The sequence below is a fragment of the Labrus bergylta genome, chromosome 4 (assembly GCF_963930695.1).
Source record: "Labrus bergylta chromosome 4, fLabBer1.1, whole genome shotgun sequence".
NCBI classification, from domain to species: domain Eukaryota; kingdom Metazoa; phylum Chordata; class Actinopteri; order Labriformes; family Labridae; genus Labrus; species Labrus bergylta.
Genome location: NC_089198.1, coordinates 327,195 through 337,194, shown reverse-complemented (window position 1 = coordinate 337,194; position 10,000 = coordinate 327,195). Strand labels below are relative to the sequence as shown.

The 10,000-nt window shown below is 47.5% G+C and overlaps 3 protein-coding genes across 6 annotated transcripts in view; 1 reads left to right on the top strand and 2 right to left on the bottom strand.

Annotated features, from left to right (window-relative positions):
* klhl18 (kelch-like family member 18) overlaps positions 1–5,919 on the top strand; it is an 11,005-nt gene extending 5,086 nt beyond the window's left edge. For 2 of the 3 annotated variants that reach the window (XM_065953434.1, XM_020626289.3), the window contains exons 5-10: positions 578–738; positions 844–980; positions 1,173–1,395; positions 1,655–1,759; positions 3,943–4,054; positions 4,139–5,919. In XM_065953434.1, coding sequence (XP_065809506.1) covers positions 578–738; positions 844–980; positions 1,173–1,395; positions 1,655–1,759; positions 3,943–4,054; positions 4,139–4,525 — 1,125 coding nt within the window. In that variant the 3' untranslated portion in view covers positions 4,526–5,919. The remainder of the gene's footprint in view (positions 1–577; positions 739–843; positions 981–1,172; positions 1,396–1,654; positions 1,760–3,942; positions 4,055–4,138) is intronic. The other variant, XR_010666217.1, reaches the window with a different exon arrangement.
* bfsp2 (beaded filament structural protein 2, phakinin) overlaps positions 3,307–10,000 on the bottom strand; it is an 8,360-nt gene continuing 1,666 nt past the window's right edge. The window contains exons 2-8 of one of the 2 annotated variants that reach the window (XM_065953437.1): positions 9,979–10,000; positions 9,741–9,897; positions 9,338–9,499; positions 9,106–9,234; positions 8,785–9,026; positions 7,056–7,138; positions 3,307–3,510 (exon numbers count right to left, since the gene is read on the bottom strand). The exon at positions 9,979–10,000 is cut by the window's right edge and continues 61 nt beyond it. In XM_065953437.1, the coding sequence (XP_065809509.1) occupies positions 7,060–7,138; positions 8,785–9,026; positions 9,106–9,234; positions 9,338–9,499; positions 9,741–9,897; positions 9,979–10,000 (791 nt within the window). In that variant the 3' untranslated portion in view covers positions 3,307–3,510; positions 7,056–7,059. Of the gene's footprint in view, positions 3,511–6,892; positions 7,139–8,784; positions 9,027–9,105; positions 9,235–9,337; positions 9,500–9,740; positions 9,898–9,978 lie in introns of those variants that run through there. The other variant, XM_065953436.1, reaches the window with a different exon arrangement.
* On the bottom strand, positions 7,145–8,778 carry LOC136178952 (uncharacterized). Its single transcript, XM_065953435.1, has one exon. It carries the CDS (start codon positions 8,729–8,731, stop codon positions 7,343–7,345), a length of 1,389 nt encoding a protein of 462 aa, XP_065809507.1. The 5' UTR covers positions 8,732–8,778; the 3' UTR covers positions 7,145–7,342.

Genomic DNA, 10,000 nt, shown 5'->3' with positions numbered 1-10,000 from the left:
GGTGTTTGATGTGTTGTACCTGTACAGGTGTTTGATGTGTTGTACCTGTGCAGGTGTTTGATGTGTTGTACCTGTGTTTGATGTGTTGTACCTGTACAGGTGTTTGATGTGTTGTACCTGTGCAGGTGTTGGATGTGTTGTACCTGTGTTGGATGTGTTGTACCTGTGCAGGTGTTTGATGTGTTGTACCTGTGTTGGATGTGTTGTACCTGTGCAGGTCTTTGATGTGTTGTACCTGTGTTGGATGTGTTGTACCTGTGCAGGTGTTGGATGTGTTGTACCTGTGTTTGATGTGTTGTACCTGTGCAGGTGTTTGATGTGTTGTACCTGTGCAGGTGTTTGATGTGTTGTACCTGTGCAGGTGTTTGATGTGTTGTACCTGTGTTTGATGTGTTGTACCTGTGCAGGTGTTTGATGTGTTGTACCTGTGCAGGTGTTTGATGTGTTGTACCTGTGCAGGTCTTTGATGTGTTGTACCTGTGCAGGTGTTTGATGTGTTGTACAGGTGTTTGATGTGTTGTACCTGTGCAGGTGTTTGATGTGTTGTACAGGTGTTTGATGTGTTGTACCTGTGCAGGTGTTTGAGGCCGTGCTGTCCTGGGTGCATCATGACCAGGAGCGGAGGGAGTCTCTGCTGCCGGAGCTGCTGTCAAAGATCAGACTTCCTCTGTGTCGGCCTCAGTTCCTGTCAGACCGCGTCCAGCAGGATGAACTCGTACGCTGCTGCCATAAATGCAGGTGTGTGACTGTGCTCAGGTGTAATGTTGTTATAGGTACTTACCTGTGTTTAAATGTTGATGACAGTACAGTTGAACACCTGTTAGAGACTCTGTATGTTTTCAGGGACCTGGTGGATGAAGCCAAAGATTTCCACCTGATGCCTGAGCGTCGCCCTCACCTGCCCGCCTTTAAGACCAGACAGAGGTGCTGCACCTCCATCACAGGACTCATCTACGCTGTGGGAGGACTCAACAGCTCAGGTACTGCTCACCTGTCTGTTCCCACCTGTCCACCAGCGCTTTGAATTACAGCAGCATCTAGTGGACACTGGGGGAACTGCAGCCAGGACAATGTTGTGTTTTCGGCCCTACTTTAATCGTTGACCAATCACAGAAGGTGTTATGTCACTGCTGATATCTGATTGGTACTCAATCATTCTTTTCAACTTTCAGGTGACTCCTTAAACATCGTCGAAGTGTTTGATCCAATTGGGAATTTCTGGGAACGCTGCCAGCCAATGAGGACTGCCCGGAGCAGAGTGGGCGTGGCTGTTGTTAACGGGCTGCTGTATGCGATTGGTGGATATGATGGCCAATCACGTCTCAGCACTGTAGAGGTTTACAACCCTGAGACCGACAGCTGGACACAAGTGTCGAGCATGAACAGCCAGCGCAGGTGAATCCACAGATCAACAGCTGATCATGACTCTGATCAACAGCTGATCAACAGCTGATCAACAGCTGATCATGACTCTGATCAACAGCTGATCAACAGCTGATCATGACTCTGATCATGACTCTGATCAACAGCTGATCATGACTCTGATCAACAGCTGATCATGACTCTGATCAACAGCTGATCATGACTCTGATCAACAGCTGATCAATACACCGATCATTCCTCTGGAAACCTCTGTGTGTGTTTCTGTCCTCAGCGCCATGGGAACACTTGTGATTGACGGTCACATCTACGTGTGCGGCGGCTATGATGGAAAGTCCTCTCTGAACTCTGTGGAGTGTTACTCGCCAGAGACCGACAGGTGAGTCACCTGTTAGCTCCACCCCCCTGTGTGTGTGTGTCTGTGTGTCTGTGTGTGTGTGTGTGTGTCTGTGTGTGTCTGTGTGTGTGTCTGTGTGTGTGTGTGTGTGTGTGTGTGTGTGTCTATGTCTGTGTGTGTCTATGTGTGTCTGTGTGTGTGTGTGTGTGTCTGTGTGTCTGTGTGTGTGTGTGTGTGTGTGTGTGTGTGTGTGTCTGTGTGTCTGTGTCTGTGTGTGTGTGTGTGTCTGTGTCTGTGTGTGTGTGTGTGTGTGTGTGTGTGTGTGTCTGTCTGTCTGTGTGTGTGTGTGTCTGTGTGTCTGTGTGTGTGTGTGTGTGTGTCTGTGTGTGTCTGTGTGTGTGTCTGTGTGTGTGTGTGTGTGTGTGTGTGTGTGTCTATGTCTGTGTGTGTCTATGTGTGTCTATGTCTGTGTGTGTGTGTGTGTGTCTGTGTGTCTGTGTGTGTGTGTGTGTGTGTGTGTGTGTGTGTGTCTGTGTCTGTGTGTGTGTGTGTGTCTGTGTCTGTGTGTGTGTGTGTGTGTGTGTGTGTGTGTGTCTGTCTGTCTGTGTGTGTGTGTGTCTGTGTGTCTGTGTGTGTGTGTGTGTGTGTGTCTGTGTCTGTGTGTGTGTGTGTGTGTGTGTGTCTGTGTGTCTGTGTCTGTGTCTGTGTGTGTGTGTGTGTGTCTGTGTGTGTGTGTGTGTGTGTGTGTGTGTCTGTCTGTCTGTGTGTGTGTGTGTGTGTGTGTGTGTGTGTGTGTCTGTGTCTGTGTCTGTGTGTGTGTGTGTGTGTGTGTGTCTGTGTGTCTGTGTGTGTGTGTGTCTGTGTGTGTGTGTGTGTGTGTGTGTCTGTGTGTGTGCGTGTTTAAGTTCTGATTGTCAAACAGTCGTTAGATGTTTTCATATTTAACATTCAGAGAAGATTTGATTTACAATATGAATCGTCTTCTTTTGGCGCTGGGTAAAACGCTGAATGATTTTAGTAAATAATGGAATTGCGATTTAAAATGTGATTATTTTCTTTTGGTTCTTTATCTCTTTTTGTATTTTCAACAGACACAAGCAATACATCTTTCTACTTTAAACTCTTTATATGTGATGTTTTGATCCAGCAGATGTCGCCCTTGAGCACCAGCATGAACCAAAACAACTGGCGCTGCATTGTTGTGTTAGCATGCTAATGCTAGCGATCTTTATTATGCTGGTATCTTCACACTGCATGTAAATTGACCTGAAATGAGCGTGATCTAGAAACACAGTTAAGCAGTGAGTACAGTATGTTATTCTTCTTTTCTCTAGTCCCTCAATTAAACAACTTTTATACACGAGGGGAGGAGTCAGCCGGCCGTCCTGGCGATGTAAACAAAGTGAAGATAGGACTCTGAAAACTCTGAAAACATCACAGACAGTGGGACTCGGGTGTTACACCCATTGTAGACAGTCATGACTCACAGAGTTATTTTCAGAGGAGAAACTTGATTTCTATAGAACAAAGTGAATATCAGAGAGAAACAGCCCGGCTGATGTTACCTGAAGGACACAAACAGATGAGACTTTGATTTGATGACATGTTTTTATTTACTTCAGTCTCACTTGTATTTTGACTGATGTGTTTCACTTCCAGCCTTGTAAGTATGTAATCGTTGTCATGACAACATCATTTGACTCTAGGGTCCAGGAGTGATGCAACAGCTCAGCTTTGTTCCTGTGTCCCAGCAGCTTCCTGCTCAGTCCTCTGGTCATCTCTGAGGTCATTTCCTGAAAGAAACCAAAAGAGTTTCATTCAAACAAAATGACCTTTAATCCCTGAATTCTGCGTTGGACTGAACATGTCATGTTGAACCTTTGGAGCTCAGTGGGTGTGGTTAACCCTGCTGTGGGTGTGGTTAACCCTGCTGTGGGTGTGGTTAACCCTGCAGTGGGTGTGGTTAACCCTGTTGTGGGTGTGGTTAACCCTGCGGTGGGTGTGGTTAACCCTGCAGTGGGTGTGGTTAACCCTGTTGTGGGTGTGGTTAACCCTGTTGTGGGTGTGGTTAACCCTGCGGTGGGTGTGGTTAACCCTGTTGTGGGTGTGGTTAACCCTGCGGTGGGTGTGGTTAACCCTGCTGTGGGTGTCAGAGTGGTCCGTAGAGCTTCCTAACAGTGCTGTCTCCACTTGTCCTTGCTGTGTGTCCCTTTAAACGCTGACAGGTGGACAGTAGTGACCGAGATGAGCGCCAGTCGCAGTGCTGCCGGCGTGACCGTGTTTGATGGACGGATCTTCGTCTCTGGCGGCCATGACGGTTTACAGATCTTCAACACGGTGAGTGAGCACGATCTCCGTGTGATGTTTTAGTAATCTGAGGTGTGACTTGATCCTTAATGCTGTTCCCCTCGTGTCCTCCAGGTGGAGTACTACAACCACCACACTAACCGATGGCACCCGGCAGCCGCCATGATGAACAAGCGCTGTCGTCACGGGGCGGCCGCTCTGGGCAGCCACATGTACGTGGCGGGGGGGTACGACGGCTCAGGGTTCTTGAGTGGGGCGGAAGTGTTCAGCTCGGCGTCGGGTCAGTGGAGCCTCCTGGTGGCCATGAACACACGGCGCAGCAGAGTGTCGCTGGTGTCCACGTCAGGACGTCTGTACGCAGTGGGCGGGTACGATGGACAGTCCAACCTCAGCTCTGTGGAGATGTACAACCCTGACACCAACCGCTGGACCTTCAGGACCCCCATGGTCAGCCATGAAGGGGGGGTGGGGGTGGGGTGTATCCCTCTGCAGCCCGCCTAAACCATCCAATCAGAGACCAAGAACTGATGAGTCACTGACGGCTGCAGGCGGGTCAGCGGCGCCCTCCGCTGGCGTTCACTGAGCTTTATCGGTACGATGGCTGGGCTCAGACCTGCACACTGATGTCAGGCCTGTGGGATTATGGGTAAAAGCGTTAGAGCTAGCCTCTGGAGGTTAGCTGCTAGCATTGTGCTAATTGTTAGCGTGTGGACGGATTGTTTAATTTAGATTTTATACTGAAATGACCAACAGGAAGTCACTTGCTCTCCTGAGCAAACAAAGCTGCTGAAACAGGATGTTGACTCTGATCTGACCTCACTGGGCCGTCTGATTGGTCGGCTCTAACCAATACGAGCGATCAAACGGGCAGGAAGTGATGCTGCACACACAAACAGTGAAAAAGTTTGATCACAGACTTTATTCAAAAGCAAACATGGTTCAATATTCAGCAGCGCCCTCTGCAGGCTGATACGAGCGTCACACTGATGGAAACATCAGCTGCTCTGATTGGTCCTTTATCTGTTTACAGTCTGATCATGTTCACGTGCAGCGCGGCAGCCTCCATTTACACTGAGCTGCTACTGTTAGCTTGTTAGCTGCTGCTGTTAGCCTGATAGCAGCTCATATTAGCAGCTGTTAGCAGCTCATGTTAGCAGCTGTTAGCAGCTCAAGTTAGCAGCTGTTAGCAGCTCATGTTAGCAGCTGTTAGCAGCTCATGTTAGCAGCTGTTAGCAGCTCATGTTAGCAGCACGTGTTAGCAGCACGTGTTAGCAGCACGTGTTAGCAGCTGTTAGCACGTTAGCAGCTGAAGTTAGCAGCTGTTAGCAGCTGTTAGCAGCTGTTAGCAGCTGTTAGCAGCTCATGTTAGCAGCACGTGTTAGCAGCTGTTAGCACGTTAGCAGCTGAAGTTAGCAGCTGTTAGCAGCTGTTAGCAGCTGTTCGCTGAGTAACGGGCATAGATAGCTTTCACTGGATTTAATTTGATTCTGAAGAAAACTTAGGAACATGAAGAGATCGCATCCTGAAGTGATGATGTCACACTGAATGACATCATCACCCTCCTGCAGTGTGTCTCCCCTCTCGGCTGTTTGTCCTGAAGGGGGCGCTGGAGGAGACCTGCTGATGTTGTATTCAGAGATCCTTCTGGAAGCTGATTGATGGTCCTGGTTGTCATGGAGACCATGTTTTCAGAGATGATGAAGGGGGACTGAAAGCTTTGGAAAGTGTTGTTTATTTACAGAAAATAAAAGTCAAATTCATTCAAAGCACTGATGTTATTGAATTGTCCCTCTGCAGCTTCCATACATGTTTATTTTAATTTTCTTGATTAATTTATGAATGATTAATTGTCTACTGAGAGGTTTGTGATCATTAAAGAGGCTCATGTTCCTGGACTGTCTCCTCTTTCTTCACTTTGTCTCCACATTTGAAACTCCAGCAGATCATCACAGACAAACAAAGATCCTCTCTGACCAATCACAGCACAGACACACTGTGATGTCATTAGTGAAACAGATGGTGGAGGTTGTAGAGACCACGAGAAGTAACTCATTCAAACAGCAGTTCACATCAGACATGTTGCTGCAGGAGCTGGGGATCGGACCCTCCACCTTCTGGTCTATAAACCCCTCTGAGCTCTGCCAACATGCCAACCCATATTGAAGCAGGTTGTTGTTGCCATGGTAACTGATGCTGCACATCTCACCTGCTCATGTTAAAATCAGCCTTCTAAATCGCCTGAGAATTGTGCGCAGTGACACTCATTAAGATGTCAGTGCTGATTGGTTAAGACCTCAGACACGCCCCCAAACTACAGGACTCGAAGGTCAGAAGTCATTCACAGACTTCAGAGAGGATCTAAGTTACACAGAGCTGTGGCTCAGTGGTAGAGGTTCGATCCCCAGCTTCTTTCAGACAGGATGTGTTGTGCGGTGCGAGGGCAGGTACACACCCCGGCAGGCTGAGCGCAGCACAAGGTCGAGCTCTCCGCCCACCCGCTGCACAGAAGCTGAAAATGTTCAACTTGAGCGCAGCACTCATCATCTTCGCTGCTCGTCTCCTCCTCAGCAGGAGAAAGGTCAGAGCTTCAATATAATGTAAACAGGTGAGTTCTATTAAAGGCCACGCCCCCTAATTCTACATCCCTTTGAGCTTCAATATAATGTAAACAGGTGAGTTCTATTAAAGGCCACGCCCCCTAATTCTACATCCCTTTGAGCTTCAATATAATGTAAACAGGTGAGTTCTATTAAAGGCCACGCCCCCTAATTCTACATCCCTTTAAGCTTCAATATAATGTAAACAGGTGAGTTGTATAAACATTCAGTCCGTACAGTTGAAGAGAGAAATGAGATCTAGAGACTCAAACTGTTTTCATACCAGGATGTAAACATGTTTATTTTAACATAGAGCTCTATGGGGACTGACTCACTGCAGGAGACAGACTCTAGTGGACACTGGAGGAACTGCAGTTTTTTGCATTTGGTTTTTCATCATCAGAGGTTACCATTTGCTTTACACACACACTCACTGGATCACTGTCCTGGAGGTCCTGGAGCCTCGGTCTTTGAGTCTGGAGCAGCTCCCTCAGACTCCCAGTGCACACCTGGATACCTGCACAGGTGATTTTAATCATGTATCAGAGAGTTTCAAGTGTTAGGCATGAATGTCAGTGTAACTAATATTATAGTGAGTTTATTTAAACACTTCATTATTTACAGACTTTATGAAAAGAGGTCAAAATGACCCCACTCTGAACTTTTCTGTGTTTCTGTATTCACGCTGCTCGCTCCTGTCGTTCGTCGGAAAGTAGTCGAGTCAAACGCCACTTTCTGCTCTCAAAAATCTTTGAACCGCAATGCATGATGGTATATATATTGGTGGAGTAGATGACGTTTTTAGTGTGGATGGCTGCGTTAGCAATGATGTTAGCGATGATGTTAGCATTGTTAGCAATGATATTAGTGATGATGTTAGCGGTGATGTTAGCGGTGATGTTAGCATTGATATTAGTGATGATGTTAGCGATGATGTTAGCATTGATGTTAGTGATGATGCTAGCGATGATGTTAGCATTGATATTAGTGATGATGCTAGCGGTGATGTTAGCATTGTTAGCAATGATATTAGTGATGATGTTAGCGGTGATGTTAGCGGTGATGTTAGCATTGATGTTAGTGATGATGCTAGCGTTAATGTTAGTGATGATGTTAGCGATGATGTTAGCATTGATGTTAGTGATGATGCTAGCGGTGATGTTAGCGATGATGTTAGCGGTGATGTTAGCGGTGATGTTAGCATTGTTAGCAATGATATTAGTGATGATGTTAGCGGTGATGTTAGCGATGATGTTAGCGGTGATGTTAGCGGTGATGTTAGCATTGTTAGCAATGATATTAGTGATGATGTTAGCGATGATGTTAGCGGTGATGTTAGCGGTGATGTTAGCATTGATATTAGTGATGATGTTAGCGATGATGTTAGCGGTGATGCTAGCGATGATGTTAGCGGTGATGCTAGCGATGATGTTAGCATTGATATTAGTGATGATGCTAGCGGTGATGTTAGCATTGTTAGCAATGATATTAGTGATGATGTTAGCGGTGATGTTAGCGGTGATGTTAGCATTGATGTTAGTGATGATGCTAGCGGTGATGTTAGTGATGATGCTAGCGGTGATGTTAGTGATGATGCTAGTGATGATGTTAGTGATGATGTTAGTGATGATGTTAGTGATGATGTTAGTGATGATGCTAGCGGTGATGTTAGTGATGATGCTAGCGGTGATGTTAGTGATGATGTTAGTGATGATGTTAGTGATGATGTTAGTGATGATGTTAGTGATGTTAGTGATGATGTTAGTGATGTTAGCGGTGATGTTAGTGATGATGTTAGTGATGTTAGTGATGATGTTAGTGATGTTAGCGGTGATGTTAGCAGTGATGTTAGCGGTGATGTTAGTGATGTTAGCGGTGATGTTAGTGATGATGTTAGTGATGTTAGCAGTGATGCTAGCGGTGATGTTAGCATTGTTAGCAATGATATTAGTGATGATGTTAGCGATGATGTTAGCGGTGATGTTAGCGGTGATGTTAGCGTTGATGCTAGCGGTGATGCTAGCGGTGATGCTAGCGGTGATGCTAGCGGTGATGCTAGCGGTGATGCTAGCGATGATGCTAGCGGTGATGTTAGCGGTGATGCTAGCATTGGTGTTAGCGACGATGCTAGCAGTAGTGTTAGTAAGGTATTGGCGTGCTCACTGGGCTTCGGCAGGCTGGAAGCGTCGCTCTTCTCCGTCCAGGATTCCGTGGTACATGCCGATCTCCTGCTCCAGGCGCTGCTTGTTGCTAAGCAACGTGTCGTAGTCACGGCGCTGCTGTTCAATCTCGCTGCGAACGTCGGCTAGCTCCGCCTCTAGCTTGGCAACAACTGAGCCGAGATTCTGCAGCTCCATGTCGTGCCAGTGACGCGCGTCTCCAAGTGAGTTCTCCAGACCTCGTTTCTATGGAAACACAACACAGCATGACATCATCGACGTCCTTGATCATTGATCAGGTCCTTGAACAGGTGCTGGCTCTCACCAGTGCTCTGATGGATTCGGTCTCAGCCTGCAGACTCTGGATCTTGCAGCCCGTGTCGTTACACTCGGCCTTTAGCGCCTCCACCTGCTCCTCGTCAGGACTCAGCCTGCTGCTCACACACTGCGCCTCCTGGAGAAACACACACACACACACACACACACACACACACACACACAGCTTAGAGGGACAGTTCAGATGTGTGAGCACACCTGTGCAGGTGAGACGTCCTCACCTTACACTCCAGGTAGCTGTCTGTCTCAGCTCTGTTCCTCTCTGTCACCTTCTCCCAGTGGCTCCTGATGTAGTCCAGGATCTGGTCCAGACTGGTCTCTATGGGAGCGTCTGGTTCGTCCACCTCACGTCCCGCCATCTGAGTGTAGAGGACTCTGACGTCCTGAGAAAACAGAAACCATCACTTATTGTGTCTCCACATGAAGGAAATCTGTTTAACATTCAGGACTTTAAAGAGACGGTTGTTTAAACATCAGTTCTGTGTGTGCTCCTCTGTCGGGGGCTAAAGGGTCTGCTGGGACCTGCTCGGGGTTGTGTTCAGTTAGAGGTCTTTCTAAAGGGTCTGCTGGGACCTGCTCGGGGTTGTGTTCAGTTAGAGGTCTTTCTAAAGGGTCTGCTGGGACCTGCTCGTGGTTGTGTTCCAGGTTGCGTAGTTCAGCTCTCATGTTGTCCATCTGCTCCTCTAGCTCCGCCCTCGTCAGGTTGGCTTCATCGATCACCTTATACAGAGAATTGATCTCCTCCTCCACCGCCCGCCTAAACGGCTGCTCGTTCTCAAACCTGCAGGGCGAGGGAACCTGTTAGTCCTCCTCTGTATGTGTGTGTGTGTGTGTGTGTGTGTGTGTGTGTGTGACCTCTGACCTGTCCTTGAAGTCCTCAGCGT